The sequence below is a fragment of the Monopterus albus genome, unplaced genomic scaffold (genome assembly GCF_001952655.1).
Source record: "Monopterus albus unplaced genomic scaffold, M_albus_1.0 scaffold102.1, whole genome shotgun sequence".
In the NCBI taxonomy this organism is placed as follows: domain Eukaryota; kingdom Metazoa; phylum Chordata; class Actinopteri; order Synbranchiformes; family Synbranchidae; genus Monopterus; species Monopterus albus.
In genome coordinates, this window is record NW_018127982.1 from 1,171,699 (window position 1) to 1,194,176 (window position 22,478).

Sequence of the window (22,478 nt, forward strand, 5' to 3'; positions counted from 1 at the left end):
CAGAGATTTCTTATCAAACTACTGATTTGTGGGGACAGTAAAACAAGTTCTGCATAACATTTAGATCAAATTGTCAATGTTAATTGCAAATGGTTTACAAAACAGAGAACTAGACAAAAGAGGTCACCTCTCTGCAACAGAATTTATATCACTTACCTCTCAACACCAGTATATTTGATCCTCAAATATAAAAACCGACTTGCCATAGTTTAATAAAGAACCTTGACCAATCCTCTCTGCTCACATAACTAATGTGGTTATACACACTAGGCCCTGGTCTTTCCTATCACTTAAAACACTGGAAAATATGATCAGTACATCCACCATCAACACAGTATGTACAACTGTTAATGTGCTTTTTTGCTCATGAGTAAACATTCATTTTCAACCAAGACAGGTCTCTTAAAGCAGCAATTTGCTAAGAAACTCCTCTTCCTGAAAAGACTGGAGGTAAGTGCAGCCTTGCACAGTTTGAGCTGACACTGTAACCTTTGTCATTAGATGAAGACAAACATTACACTATTATAAGCCTTCTCCTCCTTCTATTGCATAATACAAGTATTTAATAGCACTCTGATGTACAGTATGAATGCTGATGTAACAGTATAAGTGGTGATATAATACTAATAATAATGTTTTTAAAACATGTAACACTGCTGCAAGCTGCAAAAGAATAAATAAGACACAGATAAAAATGCACAAACTCAATAAAAACCAAGGTTACACAATATAACAATTACAGTTTAAAATAGGTTAAGAACAAAGATGAAAACCCCTCATTAAGCCTACTTAACCTAAACACCACTTTTTGGATCATGGATGAGATTTAAGCTCATCTCAGACATTTGATCTCTTTTTAAATAACAATACATTTACAGACCAGAAAGCCCTTTTTTTTCCTAAAATATTTTAAACAAAGGCACTAAATTGGAGGATTAAATCATCTCTCTCTTTTAAATAAAAGTATGCATATATCCTCATTCCAGGCATTTATTTTCAGACTTTCCCATCCTTCTTGTCAACAAACTTTAAATAAGCTCTGGAAATAAAATTTAATTTAGACAAAAAAGCTACACAAAATGTAAAGTGCAACTCACAGCAACACCAAGCTAAATATCCCCGCTACTGATACTGTAATGTGTCTTATGTTACTGTCTTTATATTGCAGTTAACACTGCATGCTTAAGCAGTCACTTTTTCCTATTAGCAATCAATGCCAAGACATATCTGATGGATCTGGTGCAGTTGTGTCCTTTTCCACATCTTTTAACCTATTAGCACTTTGAATCCAACGACTAAAGGAATGTACTATACATTAGCCTGCATGAGCTAATGTTTCATATCCTTTTGTGAGTAGTTTGATTCAAAAGTCTAATAAACATGTGTTTATTTGGTGCTTAGAAAGAAAAAAACTATAATATAGCCAGTATCAGAGGCACCATATGATGTGTTAATATGCATTTTAACCGAGACACTGCACTGATAATAAATTGCACCTAAAGAAAAATCACACGTAGGTTTAATGAGGGATTTCATCCTGTATAAAACCCTATTTGTAACATTACTCATTGAAAAACAGTGTCATCCTATGGTCTTACTGCAAACTGTTCAAAACTCTACAGAGCAAGACAGTAATGCCCCACAAGCTCTCCTTTAGTCCAAAACTTGTTGTACTCACTAATACTTGAGGTAAAAGCACTCCTAAGATGTTGAGGAAAAGGTTGGGTAGAACCATTGCAGGAGATGCACAGTCTTAAGTTAAAAAGGGAGCCGACTCCTTTTTTTGTTGTGCAGGCTGTTCTACAGGCCACACCTCTCAAATATCTCTCTCTCACTGATGCCAACTCTCTCCCAAACGTGTAAATTAGAACATGTCACTGAGGTATCCTGAAACTCCCAGCCTATGTCAAGTTCCACACAAGCACCACAGAAAGACCTATTAAATCAGCTGGTTGATTGACAGCCCATACTGCAATGTTCTGCCCTTGTAACATACTGTATGTTGAGTAGGAACACACTTGATGCATGTGGAAGCACAAGCAGGCATGTCCATGAAATGTAATGGAGGAGAGGAGGTGGAAAGGATAACAAAGAGCAGGAGAACAAGAGGAAGATGGAGTTGGAATGGTGGAACATAGTTGAACTAGGGGAAAGAGGGTGAGGGTTTTCTTTGTCCAACACCATTCCTCCTTAGGCTCGACTGCAGATTACATTGCATGACACTGCAGGGGGTTGTTAGTGCTCATGCTGCTGCTGGGTGTGCTGGTTATTCGCAGGCTTGAGTCAATGCAAAGTCATGCAGACAGGAGGCAGGCAGGCAGTTCATGCATCGAGTGCCTCAGCCTAACCCAGCTACACCAAGCTTGGCCAGTTCATTGGTGTGCCAGTCATGCAGTGACATTGCTGTTGAAGGAGGAGAAAGAGAGATAACGGTCAGATGACAGGGCCTCTCGGCCTAAAATGAATGCTTATTAAGGTCCATCTCGTTAATAAGAGATCCTTCATGATGTGCTTTAAAAAAAATCAACGTAAACAGAATGGAACAAAAAACGGGTTAAAGAAAGGATGGGAAGAGCTGCAAAAAGCATACCTATTCAAGATTTCTACTTAAAGCGACATGGGCAATACTGTGTAGTGCCTATCAAAACTCCTTTTAACACACTGAAAAACCGTTTTACAACAACAGAGATACATTGTTCCTAAAAATGATAGTTTGCGTCAATGAGCCACACTGACTGAACACCATCTTAATTGTATCTTTTTGGTATTAAGAGCAATCAACAATCTAAATCTCCTTTCAAACAAACTGAGGCTCTCATAACAACTAGATTTTGCTTCAACACAATTCTTTGTGTTGTGTGAGAAGGGAAGACTGCGGTGGTGCAAGGACAAAACCGACCAAATACAGTAGCACATACAGTACAGTACATTTAAATTTAACACTATGTCCACACAGGGTGTTGTCTGGAACGACCAGGTAACCGCTCATAGAGCCAGTGGGTCCTTAAGAAGGATAATGAAAACCAGTCTACACTATTAGGTAGTACATTGATCTCCACAATCTAACTGTGGATTGCACAACTTCTTTTTCCTTGGGAGAAAATTATCATTTACAATTATTGCTGCACTGTTACCATTCAATAGTTCAGTTTTTTGTTTTTTCTTTTTTAAACCAACCCATGTACTCCTATTAGAGCTGATTCTGATCATTCAGCAAGCAAATGGAACATTTACATGTGATGCCTATACATATTCCTACACCTCGGTGTATTTGTTGCTCAATAACAACGGCATAGCAGAGAAGCAACTTTCAGAAAAACTCCATTTGAATAAAACATTTAAAAGTTGACATATGTAACCGAAAACTATTGTTAACCTCTTTAAAGCTGCATCATAAAGGTTAAAACAGATAAGATGAATGTTAAATGTCACCACAGACAGAGATGTGCATAAATGCTGCATAAACAGGTAGTGCGGTTTCTTTAAACAAAAATGACAGTAACTCGTCGGGGAGATGCTAATCTTCTCTGACGTGGGGTCCAGATTACCTGCGGAGCAAAAGTTTGCCCTAGAGTACAGGTTCAGGAAGGTCAGTGGTTGAGAGGGAGGAAGAGAGGGTGTTTGAAGTGATTAGTCAGACCCTAACAAATATGCCGGGGATATATAGACTGTGGCATCACACATGTCAGGGAAAAATGTGTTTAGTCAGGGGAAAATAAAAACGTGGTGCAAGATTTGAGAAACCTTGTCTGGCATCTCTACCTCATGGATCTGATCAAGAAGAAAAAAAAGATAATCAATAGGCAGAATGCAGAAAGTCTCCATTAGAAATGAATGAAAATATTGTGCCTCAAAAAAGGCCCAGGTACTGTACTGTAAGTTCAGTGGATTTGTAAGGTAGTTTGTCACAGCATCTTTCTGCTCTGCTGCCATCTACCTTGCGGTAGCTTGCTGGGCGTGGCCTGGATAGGGGCGGCGTGTGCTGGTGGCCTGTCTCTGCCGGGCCAGGAAGGACTGACCCGAACCAGTGCTGGCAAGTCGGTCTTCAGCCGCCTTCTTCTGCAGAGACATACCCTGGGAAAATATACAGAGGGTGTCTCATTAATGGTTGCTATCAGAATAACAAGACACTAAGTTAGACGGAGAATCATTCACTAGAGAAACAGCTGCCACCGGTTCACTAATCTTGATGAATGAGAAAGCAAATTGGGTCAAACGCAATACTGGTGCAGATTTACATTAACATTACCACCAGCTATTAATCAAATATGTGACAGAGCAAACATGGCCTTTAAAGCTTATAGCAAAGTCTGTGCCTCCCTCTAGTGGTTAAAATGGGAATGACGAGCTCAATAATCCAAAGCAGTATGGGGACCACTCTACCAAGGAGTATTACAAAAAGATATGTGCACTGTGTTCAGTCTGTCAAAGGAAAACCCGGTCATAAGTATTTTCTGGACAATTATTTTAAAATAATCCTTTTTTATCGTTTAATATTTTTGACAGGAGATTTCTAATATATGTGGGGTTAACTACATATGACTGATATTACTGACATTTGTGTATTATGACTTTATTATTCCTCTCAAATCCCAGCTGTACATTAGCATCTGCTACAATAAAAAAAAGGACACTAGTAAAAATATGTCCATCTTACCATATTGTACCAGGCTGATACAATCAGTTTCTCCTCATAATCTCTCTGGCTCTTTGTCTTGTCCATCTCTTTCTGTTTCAAGAAAACATAAAGCCATAAAAAATTAAGCAATACAAGCATCTCCTAAGCTGTATTTTGTCCACATATGTTGACTGTGTTTTTATACACACATTAACATGCTTTCCCTTTTCCATTCAGTGACCATAGTCCCAATGATCTATAAACTGGTGAGTCTGCTCTATTTACCAAACCACTTCTGATGCTCAACTGAAAGACTGATTACCTCCAACGAGTGTAACATCCTCTCCTTCTCCTGCAGCTGGTTCTTCAGGGCCTGGACCTCTGGACCTGAACCCTGGTTCTGTTTGGGGTCCAGGGTCCGGATCACCTGTTTCACACAGTTTTCTTGAGTAACTAATCTACACTTCTGGCAAGAATCAAAAACAGACTGCAAAACATAGTTAATCTTGTGGTTCCTTTAGTGATAAAAATACACTCACGCTCTTGGCTTTTTCTAGGTATTTCTTATATCTCTCCTCCATCTGTTTCATTTCTTCATCTTTCTTTTTCAAGGCCTCTTCCAGCTCCTCCACTCTTTGGGCTAAGAGGGAACATCATATAAGTTTAATTTAGTTCAGTCACCCTTTGCTTTATTCTTTTTAAATACAGCAATGCATTTATATGTCTCACTGTCAAAATGTGCAGCAGCATGACATTAATTCAGGGTGGAGGTCGATGACCTACAAGTACACGTTCAAATTGAACAGGGCTCCAAACTCACAGTTGGCACTGTATTTAGGCTCCATTTCATCGATTAAGGCGTTTTTCTTCAGTAATTCATTGTTCAACTCTCGTAGTTTCTCCCTGAGTAAGAAAACAAAGTTTATGTCAAAATGGCTTTAGGCCTAGATTTTGCTCACATTTCATGTTAAAACAAATTTTCTTCAAATTAAATTTTCCATAATCTTGAATATAGCTCTGGGACAATCACTTACATGTGCTCCTCATATTTCTTCTTCAGAACAGAAGACTGAGAAAAGACAAATGAAAAGACAAATGAAGTTCTCGTTTTACACATGCCCCACATATTCAAAAAAAGGCAAACATTCAGAATAGCCACTTTATTAGATGTATGGAGGAACTGCAGCACAACTCAGTTACTGAGGCCCATTTTTAATAACCTGTAGTCATATTTGAGTGTCATGCTAGCTCCTGAAAGTGTTCTGTTCCACTCCACGATAAATTCTGTAATTATTTAGCAGACTGAGAACAATGAGTAGTAACAGGCATCTTGGGCAATATAATCAGCTCCCCCACAACAAAACATGTAAATAGATTTGACAGGTTCTGCATAAGACCTGGGTACTGTATGCTGAATAAGACAGCATTTCAGGATTTAAAACAACCCTGCACATTTTCTTTAGCATCCAATAGAGGAAAGAGTAAATTATATTTAAAAATGGTATTATACTATAACAAAGACCTGGAATGACTTTCAAGGAGGCCATCAGTAAAGAAGTACTGTAGACACCAGAACAGAACTGTAGGGGTGATTTTTCATTTTTATGTTTTTTGATCCCGTTTCCCAAAGCAGTACATGTGGTATTTAAGGTGGTGTGCAGTCAAATCGTGTGAAAGCATAAATCTGCAGAGTATGGGAAGAAGAAGATTGCATTCTCCGATTGCTACTAAACTAGAAAGCATCAGCATCAAGGAACAAGGAGATGGATTCTTTTATGGAGGAAATACCAACATGTAGTGTATGTCAACTGATTAAAGATGCCTCTCTACTTCTTACAAGTGTCTTAAACACACAGGACATAACCATCCCAAGAGAACAAATATATTTCTAATGCAACAAGATAGAAATAAACAGAAATAAAAGTGTGCATATGGTTAATGTTCTGAAGAGTTAGTAACAAAAAGAACTTTTACTGTTACCCACTGAGAAACAGCATACACACACAAATGTGTTAGCTTATTTCGCTTTTTCACTTTCGCAAGTTACCTTTTTTTGATGAAATATCCAAACCTTAAGGCTTCAGAAGGAGTAACTTTATTCTTTATCTACCAAGTGTGGTATGATGAGACTGCCTTTTTGTGGTTGTTGCCAACATTTCAACTGGTATCAGAGTTATACTCACAATAAAAGAAAAAAAACATTTCATTACTTACATCATCTGCTTTGGAGCCTTGTTCTTGAAGAGTCTTCTGTAGCTCCTCAACCTGACTCTGCTCTTCCATCAGTCGCTGATTGATTAACCTAGATTTAAAAAAAATAAAAAAGGCCAGTTTGACAATATAGTGTTAACATAGCAATGAGCAAACTGCAAGCTATATAGTGGGGTATAAAACATCAGATATACATGCTTCAAAGAGGCATGTGGGGTAATACAGATGGGTGACAAACTAAAATGAAAGGACACAAGGGGTGAATGATTTAATGAGTATAAAAATGACATATTACATACTACGGTCTTCACAGTCACCTGATCTTCAACCCATCTTTTGAAAGAATCGCTCCAGAAGTTCAGACACTTGCAGAGTCAGTGCCAAGGTTCACTGAAGCTGCTCTGGTGGCAGCTGATGGCCCAACATCTTACATAAACCCCTTTCAGACGTGCACCCCTAGCCAGGATTCGCCTGCCGTTTCACATCTAGGCATCATGTCTGAACAAAGTGCTTTTGTGCACTGCAACTAAGTCTGAACACCAAAAAAAACTTGCAGAGTCAGTGCCAAGGTTCACTGAAGCTGCTCTGGTGGCAGCTGATGGCCCAACATCTTACATAAACCCCTTTCAGACGTGCACCCCTAGCCAGGATTCGCCTGCCGTTTCACATCTCTGAATATCTTCTGAAAGAATCGCTCCAGAAGTTCAGACACTTGCAGAGTCAGTGCCAAGGTTCACTGAAGCTGCTCTGGTGGCAGCTGATGGCCCAACATCTTACATAAACCCCTTTCAGACGTGCACCCCTAGCCAGGATTCGCCTGCCGTTTCACATCTAGGCATCATGTCTGAACAAAGTGCTTTTGTGCACTGCAACTAAGTCTGAACACCAAAAAAAAGGCTACTGCTACATTTAGCCTGCAAATTCATGACTACCATGTCTGAAAGGGACATAAGACCCTTTGTTGGTTTTTCCTTTCATTTGTCACCTGTCACATTCAAACGCATTCTGCCCACAGTAAAATGTGCCTCTCAAAACTTTGCTGCAAGTGCTGCATATTTGTGTGCCCTTTAATGACCTGTTCTCTGTTTCCAGTTCATTTTTTCTTCTGTTGGCATCCTCTAGTAGGCTCTGCAACAGTGCGATCTTCTCATTATCTGACCCCTCCTGAGCCAGCTTCAACATCTTGTTCTCATGCTGAAGACGAATCAAATGTTCTCTGTAAAAACACAGGGTATTAAAAGTATTGATTTCAAATAATATTGATTGTTCTCTACTTGTACTCAGCAATCCTTAGGAACAGATAAATCAATATCTCATTCTAAAATTTATAATGATCACACAATTATGAAGATAAATTTGAAACAGCCACACGGGAGCCACTGGTGTTGCGAAGCTATGCTTTGCACTGGTTCTAGAAGACAAAACTGTCTTCACACAACTTTATTTCAGTTGTGCTGTGCAGTGTTATTACATTATTGTAAACACCGTTTCAGTTCATGTTTCTTCTCAGCAGGTTGTCTTTACAACAGCGATGTGAATCCAGCAAGAGCTGTCAAAGTCAAGAAGTTTATATTTCAAGATGTAGGAGGTTAAATTCACACTGAGCAGGAACTGTTCCCTGCTCTACTTAAGCTAAATTACTGTAAAAACAGATTGTGCACTCACTTTCACATGCCCATTTACTTAGCTTCTCTATCATCCTAAAATAATATTAAAAAAAAGACAAACTAAAACAGAGCAGTGTGCAAAAAGCATTAAACCAGGAGGAATGATATTTTTGTATTGCAGTAGGCTCTAAAATGGCAGCTGGAAAGAGCTTTGTGTCTGGAAGTGAATGAGTCAGTTTTGGGTAAGAGATCTGTCTTGAGGATGCTTTTATTCATTTTTTAAAGCAGCTTGGCTATTTGGTATACTCTCCCCTTCGATCAAAATAGTGTTGAGTGTAGTCTGTCACATGACTCCTGTTTTTTTAGGGTGTGGCTGCTGACTCCTTTCCTACTAAAGAGCTGGTTAAATGCTTCCAGACACGCTCACAGCTGATGACTAGTAAAGGTTAGACCACAGAAGGTAAAGGCAAACCTGAGAAGAGGCTCCAGGGTAACTTACTGTGTAAATATATTATATCAATATGACTGAAGAGGAACTCTGATTGCCCATCACACTTGAAGCGTTGCTATTACATCTTACTTTGGCCTTTTTCATAATCTGCTTTTAGAAGATTATTTTTCATGGTTCACAAGTGCTGAAAAAAGTCTAGGCACTTTATACAACCAGCAGCAAACTCTGCCCTCATGGTGAGAGGCAGTGAGACTGATGTAACACACAACTATTGCATAACTCACCACAAAGACAGCTCTTTTTAGGCCAAAGTTGTCTACCTTAAAATGGCACAGAGAGCACGAGAAACAGGCTGGAAGGTATCAGGCTATAGCCATAATTTTTTACTTTTTACGTACTTTGCTCTCTCTGTTAGGCATGATATTTACATACATTTACCTAACTAACCTACTGAATATAAATTCAATAGATGGTGTAATATTCGTACTCCATGCACAGCTCTACATCACTCCCCTCTCCCTTTTTAATCAGGAAAGTGAACCCATATGTTGGGTTCAAAAAATCATACCGAATCTCTGGGGTGGTGATCTCAGCAGCCAGCGAGTCAGACCCATCATTGCTGACCAACGGAAAGAGACCTGGGAAAAGAGACACTACCGTTATTATACGGTAAACCCAACTTATAAGGGCTGACAAGTAGACCTTTTTGTACCTGATGAAAGCCGTCCCTCTTGAGCTTGGACACAATGTAGTTCTTCAATGGTCTCCTTCAGAGAGTCTCTCTCCGTTCGCATACGCTACAGAGGGAGAACAAGAAAAAGTGTGTGAAGCAGTGAAACAGAAACAAAAGAGAAACAGTGCAGGATGTAAAACAGAAGCTCTCAATCTGTACAGTCAGCTACCAATCTAGCAATTTTCTGAAACGTTAACATCTGAAAGTTACGTAAAGCCTTTAGTATTTCCTCGTCCTTGTTAAAGAAAATGCCTGTTTATCTTTTTTGCTAAGTAAAACGAGCATTGCTGGGCATTCTTCTATAGTTCATCAGTCCTTACATTAATCAAATGACCTGTACATACATCTTTTTCTTTTTGTAGAGAGTCCACTTTCTCTTTGAGGCGTTTGTACTCAAACTCCATCTTGTCAGCCTTTTTAGACTCTTCTGAGAGTCTGTTTTGCAGTTCAACCACCTGTGCAGAGAGGCAACAGTTCAAGAAAAGGCATATATTGTAAATGAGTATCAAATTAATTTGGGATAAAGAATTATTTTTGTGTGTAAGTCACCCTGGCTGCTCATTACCTGTCTTTTGTACAACTCCAGCTGGCCCTTGGTAGCATTTGCCTTTCGTAGCTCTTCCTCCAAACTGACATTGGTCTGCATTAATACTGTGTTCTTCTCCTCCATAAGTTTATTCTGAAAAGCACCAACAAAAATGTAAGCTTCACTTGCATGGTATAATTTGTGTCTCAGCTGGACATAAACATTTTAACAGTAGTTTATAGACTAACACAGGTGTGTGAAAAAAAAAAAAACAATTGAAAAGAGATGCTTGGGACACACCAATGAACACTGTATAATGTGAGAAAGATTTAGTAGAACTCATCACAATCATCACATAATGAAATAAATGACATTTTATTCCATTGACTGTGTACCTGTCTCCTGAGAAGTCCCAAGTCCTCCAGTTTCTTCTTGTAGTGTTCCACTGTGCCCTCCAGCTTTGGCACTTTGTCTGATGAGTGTCTGGAAGGAAAGCAACAGGCAGCGTTATTTGTGATGTTACATTTAAAAAGGAAATGGGGGTGAAAACTTTATCCAGTCTCCATCTGTGTAACAACACAACTGTATCCATAGAAATCTTAAAAAAACAAAACAAAACAGGGTAACATTTCAACAATGCATTATATCTTGTGTCAACTTGTTTTTCTGACCCTTTTTTAGTCCCATCAAGTGTTTGGTGCAAGAATTATACATTTTCATATAATTGATATGTTTAATTATATCCCAGCTTACCTGAGGACGTCGATCTCATCTTTGAGAGACTGGGCTTCATCAGCCAGTGAAACAAGCTCTTCATTCTGTGACTTTACATCCAAGAGTTCTTTTTCAAGCTCCTCACAACGGATCCGGTAGTCGTCTTTTGCTGCCTCCAACCTAGAAAGAATTAGCAACAATCATCATCAAACTAACAATTTTTGAGATCAGTTAAATTCAGCCCTCAATTTTTACATCTCTCTCCTTGCAAGTCCACACCTGAACGTTTCCTCCTGCAGTTGCTCCAGCTGTGCCTGCAGCTGGAGGTGCCGTCGTCCAGCAGGGCTGTTTATGTCTTCTATGGAGTCAGACTGGTTAAGTCTCTCCATGAGAACCTGGTTTTCTGCTAGCAAACTGCTTTTCTCCTCCTGCAGGGCTGCCACCTGTGGAAGGGGAGGCGACAAAGAAGAAGGAAGAGAATGGAAATACAGGGAGGAAGCCGAAGCAGAAAGAAGCAGAAAGGATGGAAAAATGCTTCAGTAGTGTGGAACATGCAAGTAGGTAGGGAGAGGAAAAAAGCGATGGGCAAAACGGGACAGAATGGAGGACAGAAAGAGTCAAAGGGAGTGTGACAGGTGTAGAGAGGCACAGATGAAAAGAACATTAAGAAGACATACAAGAGAAGCAGAGAAAGAAAACAGGTTAGCAAGAAATGGCAATGAATCTGTCTAATTATATCTCTAAAGCTACTGAAACGTACATGTAACATTTACGTTCTTTACAGCATTCAGTCCATTAAGTTGTTCACATTCGCTGCAGCATTGATTTCAAAGCAAACACACACCGAACACACTTCAACAATGCAAACCAACAGGTGTCGAGGGCCACATACGGTTTGATTTTGTCTTCTCGCTGCGATAGACAGAATCAAACTCCACACAAAGCAAAGCAGAAGCTGGTTGTTTTTTTATATGGCACATTAGTGACAGATTCCTAACTCTGCACCTTAACAAATGTAAAAGCTGAAGTTTATATTTGTGTGAGAGAAAATACAAATATTCTTGTGACTAAATGAACTGTATGAAAATTACATGCCATTTAAAGCCATTAGCACATAACCATCATTTAACATCCTTAAATGTGCAAGAATGTGCCAGGATCTAGTCAATAACACTTCAAAATAGTCAAGTACCAATGCCAGTGGGCTTGTCTGACTCCTTTCTATGAGCCCAGACTGGTACAAGTGAACCAGCAGTGTGGCAGTTCTTTGGGTTAAATCCAGGCCTGATTCACTCTATAAACTTGTGTTTCTCTACACCTGTAGAATCTGTTTTACATGTATTCACAAACAAGTAAAATGTGACTAGATTGTATCTGTTGTTTTTTTTATTATTTAACACTTCCATGTGTACAGTGTATGCAATATAAATGTCTGTAAGACTTATGTGGAAGCTTTCTGGGAGAACCTGCACCAGAGTGAAAATTCTCGCACTGCACCAAGCCTACATTACATGAAAGACGTGATCCGGGCAGCCTAAAGGGCAGAACTGGACTGGATTTATCTAATTTTCAAAGCCAGAAACGGGATTCCTGTAACCGTACTCCACTCCTACAGGTACTGAAGTGCAGTACATGCAGTGGTGCTGTTGGCTGCTTTTTTTCCCATAAAAATGTTCTTGATGTGCACTCAACCTTTTTTTCTTAAAAAAAAAAAAATGCTGTAAAGTGATAACATATGAACAAGATTCAATGTGTGTAAATATTTGACACATATTCAGCAGTTGTGCTGTGAAAGGACTCCTTCCTGGGTACAAAAGCTTTTCCCCTTACTGTGTACTGTTGCTGCCGGAAAGCATGAAACACAACAAAGTAAGGCAGGAGGCTATTAGTGAAGGGGCGACATCTGACACACCCACACAAAACTGCTGTTGTGGATGGTGTGCCCATATAGACCACGTGTATACTTGTGCACAAACATGTACACACGCATGCACACATAGTTAGGAGACAGAGAATCGGGATTCTAAAAGGAAGGCTGGTGCGAGCAGACTGGAAAAAAAAAAATCCAGGACTATTAGACACACCACACAACAATGATGGGGGACAAAAAAAAAGTTTGGATTTACCCTCTCTTCTAGCTCATTTAAGTCTAACCTCAGTCTATCACGCTCCTCTTGGGCATGGAGGGCCTTTAAAGCAAGGCATACAGTAATAGTCAGGAAATAAGAGGAGTGATTTAACACAACATGAGAGCAGGTAACCCTTTAAACTTCAGCTCCATTTTTCTGCAGTGTAAAATAAAAATGTCCCTTAATGACACACTTCCATGAAGAAAATCTGATATTCTCTTTTTATAACAATCTGACAAGAATGTGAGTATAATAAAGGTCCATCAACAGAATCAGAAGTTGTGATTCCATACAATTACACTGTAACATCCAAGGGAGCTGCTTTTAAAGTGTAATGTACTCTGATAGACTGAGTTACACAATATGTCAGAGAAAGTAAACTGATGTGACAATACTACACATTTATACCTTGTTTTTTAGGATACTCTCTATACATTCAACCAAATTAACTACATTACTGCAAACCATACAATCACTAATACAACTACTGAATTCCATCTTGAGTGTTCCAATTCATTTTGGTTCCAAATTGCATTGGCCTGTGGACAGTTAACACTGCTCAAGGCTAAAGACACTCAACAGTTCAAATAATACTCCCGACTGTACAAACAGGCTATATTTAATGGCATATTCCTAACAATACTGATATTTGATTAATATTTGTTATCACTATGATGGAACTATCAGGACTTGAATATCACTGCTAATAATGTCACCAACCTGCATGTCAAGCTCACGACACCTTTGGGCAATCTCTTCCTTGGTAGCCAAAGCATCATTCAGCTCCTCAACTGTCTTCTTCAGCTGAGAAGAGAAATCAACAAATCAAAACCCTGCAGATTTAATTTCAGTTTCACTTAAATGAGATGACAGAAACACAAACTTACTGGTCAGTGGCCAATAAGGAGGAGGGTGAGACACGGGGTGAGGGGGGAGCTGGGTCATGTTTTATACTGAGTGCTCTGTGTGTAAATGTATTGGTGTTGAAGTTTGTGATACTCTCAGTGGAAAATCAGCAACAGTGCAGTGTGTCTGCATGTGAGTGTGATGGGGTTGGCATGTGAATGTTCAAGTCTATTTAACAAATACAGGTTGCATTTAAAGTTGAGGTGTTTCTCAAATTTGAGACCCTAACAATGCCAATGTCAGAAAAAGTAACCACATTATAAGGCACCACAGGGAGCTTCAATGACGTCTCCATACCTGTCTGTCTAGATCCATATATGAGTCACCTCCTCCACTCACTTGAGTCTCTTTACTCATCAGCTATGGAAACACACAAAAACAGGTTAATGGTAGGAAAAGTTAAGCGTACACAGTACAACACTTGTTCTCTGAACTAGTTGCATCTTGCTTCTATGATGACGACAATCAGCAAGCGGGACTGTTTTGTGAATATGGCCCGCAGCCACAGGATTACAATCTGATCCCGTCTAAATGGCACGATAGACTACCTCCTGGATGGCTGTCATGACAACATGCTGCACTGACTCCTCCATCATCATTATGGTCTGGATGTATTCTAGAGATCACAGAGAGGAAAATTCTGGGTTAGATTTGAGCTTCTGATTGAGTTGTTAATTGAAGAAAATATCAAAGAACATAGTTTAACAATATCTATTTCCACATCACACACACAGAGAACGCAATGTGCACCTTGTTTCTGTTCACAGTTAACAGCACAGCCCAGTATGAGCTGCAGCATCCTCCCAAGTTCTGCTGCGTCGGAGTGTTCCCCAATAAGGTTAACATCTGGTAGTGTGAAGTCATTAATGTGCTGGCCTAGGCTCTAGACAGGGGAAAAGATGGTCACAATTTTTTAAATAATCTTGACATTTCATTATATAAAAACGAGATTATGGCGGCCTATATTATGCTACAGGGATTAAGAGTAAAATATGAAGTTCTCCGTGCTGGCTACACAACTGCTTAGGTTGTCTGAGTGCTGGGTATTGATAGTCTATATATTAAAATCATTACAACCGGTTCTTCTTACCTCCTGGTAATAGTCCAGGATACCTTTAAGAATTTTCTTTAGATTGCTGACCTGAAACAAGAAAGAATAAATATATTAGAAAAATAAATGCAGAAAAGGTACACTGAATACTAATGTATGCACAACCAATATCAAATAATTTAAATTAGAAACACACGGTCTGAACATAAAATTAATAATTTGGATAACGAGATTATTCATTCACACTTGCTTAGGTCTAAATCATATGGTTAATAAGAGAAAAGAAACTGTCACCAGAAACCCTAAAACACACATGTCCCTCCTATAAAAACAAGAAATAACTGGTCTTTACCTTTAACCTCCAGTTGTCCCCAACTTCTGGCTTGATTCTACTAATCCAAGCATCGTTGAAATACACTATATCTCTAGAAAACCCAGACAGACATAAGAAAAACGAATACAGAAAACAGGAATAAATAATAAAACAAATGAATAATACATTTTAAAACTAATAATAATAAAAGCTGACAAGTAGGGACACTGTCTCAATCTCCAGTAATGGAGTGACAATCATACTAAATGTTTAAAAATATTTACAAATGAGTAAGAATTATGTTTTAGTATATTCTGGTCATATTGGTATATTAAGTTCGTAATGGAATAGCAAACCATGCCACTAAGAAAGTAAAATAACAGAAAGAAAAGTATCCTATAAAAAAATGCAACCGATATCAAATATTCCATTTTCTAATACAACAACAAACTTACATTTTCTGTAGAGCTTGGGCCATGACAACCCCACTCGTCAAGTCTTCTACTGTTTTGCATGGAGCCTCCACTCCAAATGTCTGGATCTAAACACGGACAGATACACACGCCATGAGTGCTGGGTGCAGAATAAATCAAGACAATATGGCCGAGTTACCAGTTTACCAGTGGAAATACTGTATCACGCACTCAAAACAAAAAACAGACATTTTATATGAAAAGGTATGACAGCTGTAGACAGCAGTGTCATGTCCAATCCCACCTTCTCCCAGCATTAGGGTAAATAACACCATAGCAATTAACCAAGTTACAGAATTTTGCTTTGCATTCTTGCTTTTCCATCAATATTTTATACTTAGTTTTTGTAAATGTCAACATCTTTAATCGCCATCCTAAATGTGAGGCGTTGGCATTTTGATGGGACATTTCTACAGTAGCTCTCTGCAGTTATAAGTATGAAGCTCCTGCAAACCTCCTCTCAGCTTTGCTTGTCATCACTGCTCAGTGTCTCTCATGTCATCTCTGCCACTATTTTCAGATCTTTTTATTTTCCTTTCCAGGTGCCTCACTTGGCATGTCTTTGTTCGCTTTCTACCTCTCTTTTCCTTCTCTACTTTCTTCTTCCATGCTGAAAGGCTGTTACCTGTCGAGAAGAAACTATCTGCATGTCAACAGTCCGTGTGCCAAAGGAGGAATGGAAACTGTGAAAAGGAATGTTGGCATTCTGACAGGAAGAAAATGACGACACCGAAACTCGCATGCACATTGTTCCGTACGTCTCATTTTTTTTATTATGTGGCTAAAAAAATGACATGCAACTCCTAAGTTCTTAGTCATAGATTTACCAAGAGCAGAAGGCATTCAACAAGAGAGTCAGCACACCGGCCAAACAGTCCAAGAGACCACCTGTCAACTAGGACTCAAGTTAAATCCCTGACAAAGTGTATAAACTCATGCCACATGAGGTAAATGGGTGGAAATGAGCTGACCAGGGTGCTTTAAGAGGGACTTCTATATATATATATTCACATTCTGTATATTTTCAGCTTGTCACTGTTTCCAGCATAAAACCCATGACCGGAAAGTTTTACTGTGAAAAGCTACTACAATGTTCCATTTTACTTGTTGTCTCTTCAGCCCACTGCTATGAAACTACTGGCTGCAAAAGTGTTTACTCAATTTTCTTAAATTAAACATGATGCAAGAACACCACCATCTTCTAACCATAATCAACACTAATCTGCTAATCTATATTGAGCAAGTCTAGAGTTTAAAAGAGAAGTGAATTCACTATGCTTCATTATTTCAATTTTTGTACTTTTTCCAGCCAGCTGCAAAGGTCTGACACATTGGGAAGCACTTCATTAAGCTACATACGTGCATTACCATGACATAAGAAGTACAGAATGTAAGGTTTCAAGTATGTAAACATGAATAAACTGCACTTCAATAAACTGCAATGTCAAAGACAAGAATAAAACTTTGCCACCTGGGTATTTTATGTGCTCATGATTCTCCTCACAAAAATTAATAGTATGCTGAGCTCCAAAGTCAGTCAACCTGAAACTGTCTTTGACCGCAGTAAACAAGAGCATATGTGACACAGTAAAGGACACATTTCACATTGTAGCAGGGCAACATTACAGTCACAGAAACATCTGTCACTGGACCAATTAACCTAAGGTTTTAGACTGCTGTTAGAAAGACTTCCCCTAAACACACCATTATGATCCCCTTTCAAAAAAAGCAATTAAAACATACATGTTGTTGAGATCTTTTACTAAAAGCAATGTTACTATATGACTTTAGGTACAATATGACTTTCGAGGATCTCTCTCTCTCCACTAGTAGCTAAAACAGCCACTGGCCTAAAGCCAGAACGTTACAGAACCGAAACAATACCCCTGATTACATAACACCAATTACTGAGAGAGCCTTACCCACTTCACTTACCCACACAGTGTTCCCTCCATAATCTACTAGTTCAGCTAAACAGAACTGCCACATTTAAACTACGGCACAATCAAGATCACAGCCTTCCCTGCGACATGCTGCCTTCTTGTGTTTAGATGCTATCAGACCACATACTGGCAATGAGATGACACACAGAATGGACAGATTAGCAGTGAAACCACTGGTGTCAAAAATATAGCACTTAATTGTTGTTCTACATAAGAGGAAAAACTATTACAAACATGTCTGAAGCACTCTGGAACACATATATGGCATAACGCAACAAGAAAACTGCCTTTTCTGCACTCTGGAACACATATATACTCTGGAACACATAACGCAACAAGAAAACTGCCTTTTCTCATGGAGTGGCATAATGCTAAAAGAAATCACAAACAGACAAATATCATGGTAGAGATAGCTGCATGCAGACATCTAATTCTAAAACTTAGTGATGGCTCTCCACTACAGCAATGTTTGCTCTGTGTCATTTCCTTTTGCAGGAAGGAAAACACAGGATGAGCCTGCATATGAGAAAACACAGACACAACCAACAAAGGTCTTGACAAATACATTTCCCCAAACAGAACAGCATGACAAGCACTCAACTGTTGTTATCTAAAGAGAGTGATATCACAATTGTGAGAAGGAAAAGAATTAATCAAACTCTATGTCTGGTTGGAAGATGGACCAACATCTATTTTAGCTAGTGCTGACAGAGGAGTTCAGCTTCAATATACCAGCTACAGAGTCCAGCACAGCAAAAACTAGGTGAATTTTGTAGAATGACTGACTGACCAACCACATTTTTATCCCCTCTTTGCAGGGCTCTGTATTTACATCTACTGAACTGTTATTTCTAAGCTGCAATAGGTTCCCATGTGACTCCATGTTTACATCAACAAAACCGTAGCATACATACCACAGATTCTTTAAACCAAACATATGTCCATGTGATGTCTCTTGAAAAGCCACAGTGGCACAGTGAAGGTGAGTTTCTTTATGCTGCGTAGGACACAACAGTTGACTGGCTATCAGTAAAAGATATACCAACTCCATTTCAATTACTGATGTTACACAAATTGTGTTTTTAAAAATAAATTATTTATGTTGCACAAAGCACCTAAATTGCTCATGATATACTGAATATTAGATTGTTATTAAATCAGTAGCCTTAGATTAAACCAATCGCTGACAGCTGATATATTTGTCCTAGTGCCCAGATAGGGCTGGGGGATATTTCATCAGCTTGTTGTGTTTATATTAATCACTGAACCTTTAAGCACTGAGCAGAGTGAATTTACTGGTTTCTCACAAGACCAACTAGTGGCTGAAAAGAAATTAGGCAGAGCAGCTTTAAGTACTGTGCACCAAGTAAGCCAGAGCTGAAGCATAAATACACCATTGAGGCTGACTGAGGTTTATAAAAGGAAACCCACACCTACGGATTTGTGGAAACTGTTGGGAGAGGAGATAGAAGAGTTGTGGAAAGAGCATGCATCACCACACCATGGTCCAAAAATTGGCTGCAAATCATTCACATGAATATGAGAGGAGGGGTGGCTTGCCTGCCCTAAGCTCCACATGCATCTTTTCACTGTTGACATATGCTAATAGTGTATAGTGAAATGCTATTCACAGGTTCCATCACAAGGCCATCTCAGCCAATGCACTCACATTTCTGTTTAAGATGTGTGCCATGCATGTGCTTAGCTATCACATTCGCAATGATTTTTTTCCCCCTCAGACATCAACTATCTCTGCTTTAGTTAAGATCATCGACAGTTAGTCCTCGATGCATAGGTACTAGGGGTGTAACAAATAACCGATATGAATCGGAAAATCGATTTGAATTAAAACGATACGAGTGCATCGGTAGACGGAGCCCGAATCGGGCCAAATGTGCGCTGAATTGGTCGATGGCCTGATTACAATGTTATAAATCGGTTTCATGTTGCTGCAAACAAATAAACACAGCGGCATCGGACATGTCAGTGCATGCGGTTAGTTTTTTAGTTTTGCAGCCTTGTTCTGACGTACCCTGGGCGCCGGCCATGGTAATCTCGCGACAGCATGGCGGACGCAGTTTTTGAGCCAGGTGGGCGCATTGAGAGTAACTGCGGCCGCCTGCATGGACGACGACACGGTCTACAATGCACCGCCAAGCTTAAAGTCAAAGGTATGGAGAAGAGGTAGGAAGGTTTGTAATAGTATGTACATGTATGAGTGTACCACGCATATAGGAATGGATATTGTCTCAAAGAAAAACTAAAAATATATTACTTTGATAGTTGTTTTCTGTTAGGGTGATTTTCATTATTAGATAGAAATTAATATAATTAGTTAGGGTTTTTATTATATAGCATACATAAGTCTATATACTTTAATCTCACAGTTGTGTTTATGTTTATGTAGTTACATATCTACACATCACCCTATGTGTTCACTGAATCACTGGTCAGTATTTACTGTGTTAGCTAACTGGAGCACTGTTTAACATCAAGGGGGACTGGTTCACTAAAACACTGACTCTCATTAGATTTACAGCTTTGGCAAAGAGGGTCCACAGTTAATTTATTGTCACCACCTGGCTGAAGAGGCCAGGGAATTTGGGGTCACTCGCATCCTAGGATAGTGAAATAGAGATGAGATCTGAGGCCAGGAAGAGGAGAAAACTTCAAAGGTAGAACCATTACACACACACAAGCAGAGCAGTTTTATTGGAACAGGAAAGCAATGTCTAACATGTAGCAGTTAAATGGAAACAAAGGAAGACGTAAGTGTCTATGCAGAAATTAAGAAAGAGTAGGTATTTCTCCCCTTTTAGGGCGCTGTCCACGACCATTGGAGTAGAGAGGATGATTGGAGGAAGGACGGACTGAAGGATCAATATCGGGAGAGTTAAGTTTAAACCACGACTTCTCCCCAACAGTTTTTGACCAATCAGATAGTAACATCTTTTCATACAAATATTGTATACCAATAAGCTGAGGCCAGTCTTTTCTGTTTTTCCTAAACAGTGAAGATCCATGTGCACATGCTTATTTTGATACGTTAATGCATAATAAATTTCACACTGTGAAATATCTTTATATTAGTCTTTTCTTTTCAATATAGAACACGCCTCACATTACACATAGTGAAATGGCAGTTTAAAAAAGTGAAATGCACTAGTGCAAGATTTCTTAATGTAGATGTATGTGAATTTACAAAAGAGCACTTTAAAAGACTGCACTTTTTCTGTACAAGTGCTTACAGTTTGCCATTTCAACCTCAGTAACTTATTGTTCCTTGATCTGAGGCTATACAGATTTTTCCAAAAGTTGTATTTCTTTCACCTTGTTTAGTTGTTTCTTTGGCTTTAATTTGTGCCAATAACGAGCTTGAATATTTTCTGTTATCAGAGGGGCTTTGTAAAGTTCTCAAAGTGTACTGTTACACTAATAAACATGGCATGTTGCTGAATTCACATGTCAAAAGTACTTGTTCTCTGTAGTCTATAGCAAGCAATTTCACATTTATAGAACTGACTTATGTTGCTTCATGATGTAAAATGATTGTCTACTTTAAACAAACTATCTGATTGCATCATACCCCATTGAATCGAACCGTATCATAGTGTAATCGTATCGAACCGAATCGTTCCATTTTAAAAAGTATCGTTTCCGAATCGTATCGTAGCCCCATGTATCGAAATCGTCTCGTATCGTCATTGGAGAGATGCACACCCCTAATATATATGGTACCATATAAAAAATGTAACTTAACTATTTCGTCCCATGGTTCTAGACACAGCTACATTTCAAACAATGTAAACACGCACCAAAAAGGCAACATGTGATCCTACAATCTGACAACCCTGTTTGTTTGTTTGTTTGTTTTTTTACACTTGGTAGTTTAGATCGTTGTTTTCAAGCTTGATGCTATAAATCCAGGCCCGGTCAACTGCCTTGTATTTAACATGTTTAATCACATGATGAGATGGGGAAGAGAAAGCGGACACAGTGATACAGACAACAATGAGAGGAATCCAGACTTTAAGACTTCGTGCTGTGACGTTAACAGTACGACTAGTCCAGACAGGCAAAAACGCCGTAGCAAAAAAGCCAATGTCTGATCACTTTTAATAACATTTGACAGAACACTGAAAAAGTTGTCTGCTAAATGTCCGGTTGGACTAAGCTAGCTACAACTAAAATTATAGTCTTGACTGGGTAGGTTGTTTGCTGTCGGTTAGAAGGCAACACATCAGCAGCTAAAGCAGCAAACAGCTGGCCTGCATACGTAACCACTGTGAGGCTGTCATTTTCCTCTAGTCCGCTAAAGGCTACCCACGTTAGCTAACGGAGCTAGCATTAGCCCTGTATGCTACTAAGCATCGCGGGCAACGGAAAGGTGTCTGTCAGTGGGGAAAAAAAACCCCAAACTTCGTATTCTTTCACCTACCCATGTCAAGAGGCTTTCGCAGAGTTCCATTCGATCCAAAGACTCCGGTGTACTCATCGTTACCTAACGCAGATTGACTTTATACGGCGAACAGGGCCTGAAGTTAACAATCGGCTTCTCTCGTTCTGTGGATGTCTCACAATCCGTCGCCCAGTAATAGGGTTCGCTGCTTCAACACTCCGGCGTCTTCCCGAGGAAGACTGACTGGGCGGAGTCTGCAGCTCATTGCAATGAATCCTCTATTACAGAAAAAGCTCAATCAAGACAAAAAAATATTGGACATGTGCAAAGGGTATGGAGTATATTTTAAAAGCTAGGTAAGACAAAAAACGCTGCACGCTTAAATGGTATATAACGGGCCTTTT

At 39.2% G+C, this 22,478-nt stretch overlaps 1 protein-coding gene across 5 annotated transcripts; it reads right to left on the reverse strand.

Moving 5' to 3' along the window:
* Nucleotides 1-1,351: 1,351 nt before the first annotated feature.
* Nucleotides 1,352-22,426, reverse strand: hook3 (hook microtubule-tethering protein 3). Of its 5 annotated transcripts, none has more exons than XR_002275668.1 (25): nucleotides 22,114-22,426; nucleotides 15,715-15,800; nucleotides 15,299-15,371; nucleotides 14,986-15,036; nucleotides 14,646-14,778; nucleotides 14,444-14,511; nucleotides 14,193-14,255; nucleotides 13,710-13,793; nucleotides 12,987-13,049; nucleotides 11,140-11,303; nucleotides 10,900-11,040; nucleotides 10,542-10,629; nucleotides 10,186-10,299; nucleotides 9,965-10,075; nucleotides 9,600-9,684; nucleotides 9,456-9,525; nucleotides 7,905-8,045; nucleotides 6,833-6,920; nucleotides 5,653-5,687; nucleotides 5,439-5,521; nucleotides 5,158-5,258; nucleotides 4,941-5,045; nucleotides 4,658-4,729; nucleotides 3,875-4,074; nucleotides 1,352-2,403 (listed from the first exon to the last, which is right to left on the reverse strand). XR_002275668.1 is itself a non-coding variant. In XM_020609826.1 (25 exons), exons 1-25 carry the CDS (start codon nucleotides 22,168-22,170, stop codon nucleotides 3,759-3,761), a joined length of 2,226 nt encoding a protein of 741 aa, XP_020465482.1. In that variant the 5' UTR covers nucleotides 22,171-22,426; the 3' UTR covers nucleotides 1,352-3,758. The 5 variants fall into 5 exon arrangements, 3 of the variants coding, with proteins under 3 accessions (XP_020465482.1, XP_020465481.1, XP_020465483.1); XM_020609826.1 differs by having other exon boundaries at nucleotides 1,352-3,771; nucleotides 3,938-4,074; XM_020609825.1 differs by having other exon boundaries at nucleotides 3,938-4,074; nucleotides 22,114-22,425.
* Nucleotides 22,427-22,478: the final 52 nt, after the last annotated feature.

Bases quoted from the DNA above. Each gene is read 5' to 3' on its own strand.
- hook3 (XM_020609825.1), bottom strand. From the start codon at position 22,170: ATGAGTACACCGGAGTCTTTGGATCGAATGGAACTCTGCGAAAGCCTC. The intron at 15,372-15,714 runs GTAAGTTTGTTG...TGGGTTTTCTAG, and splicing joins GCCCAAGCTCTACAGAAAAT to AGATATAGTGTATTTCAACG. The intron at 4,075-4,657 runs GTAAGATGGACA...ATATTTTCCCAG, and splicing joins TATCAGCCTGGTACAATATG to GGTATGTCTCTGCAGAAGAA.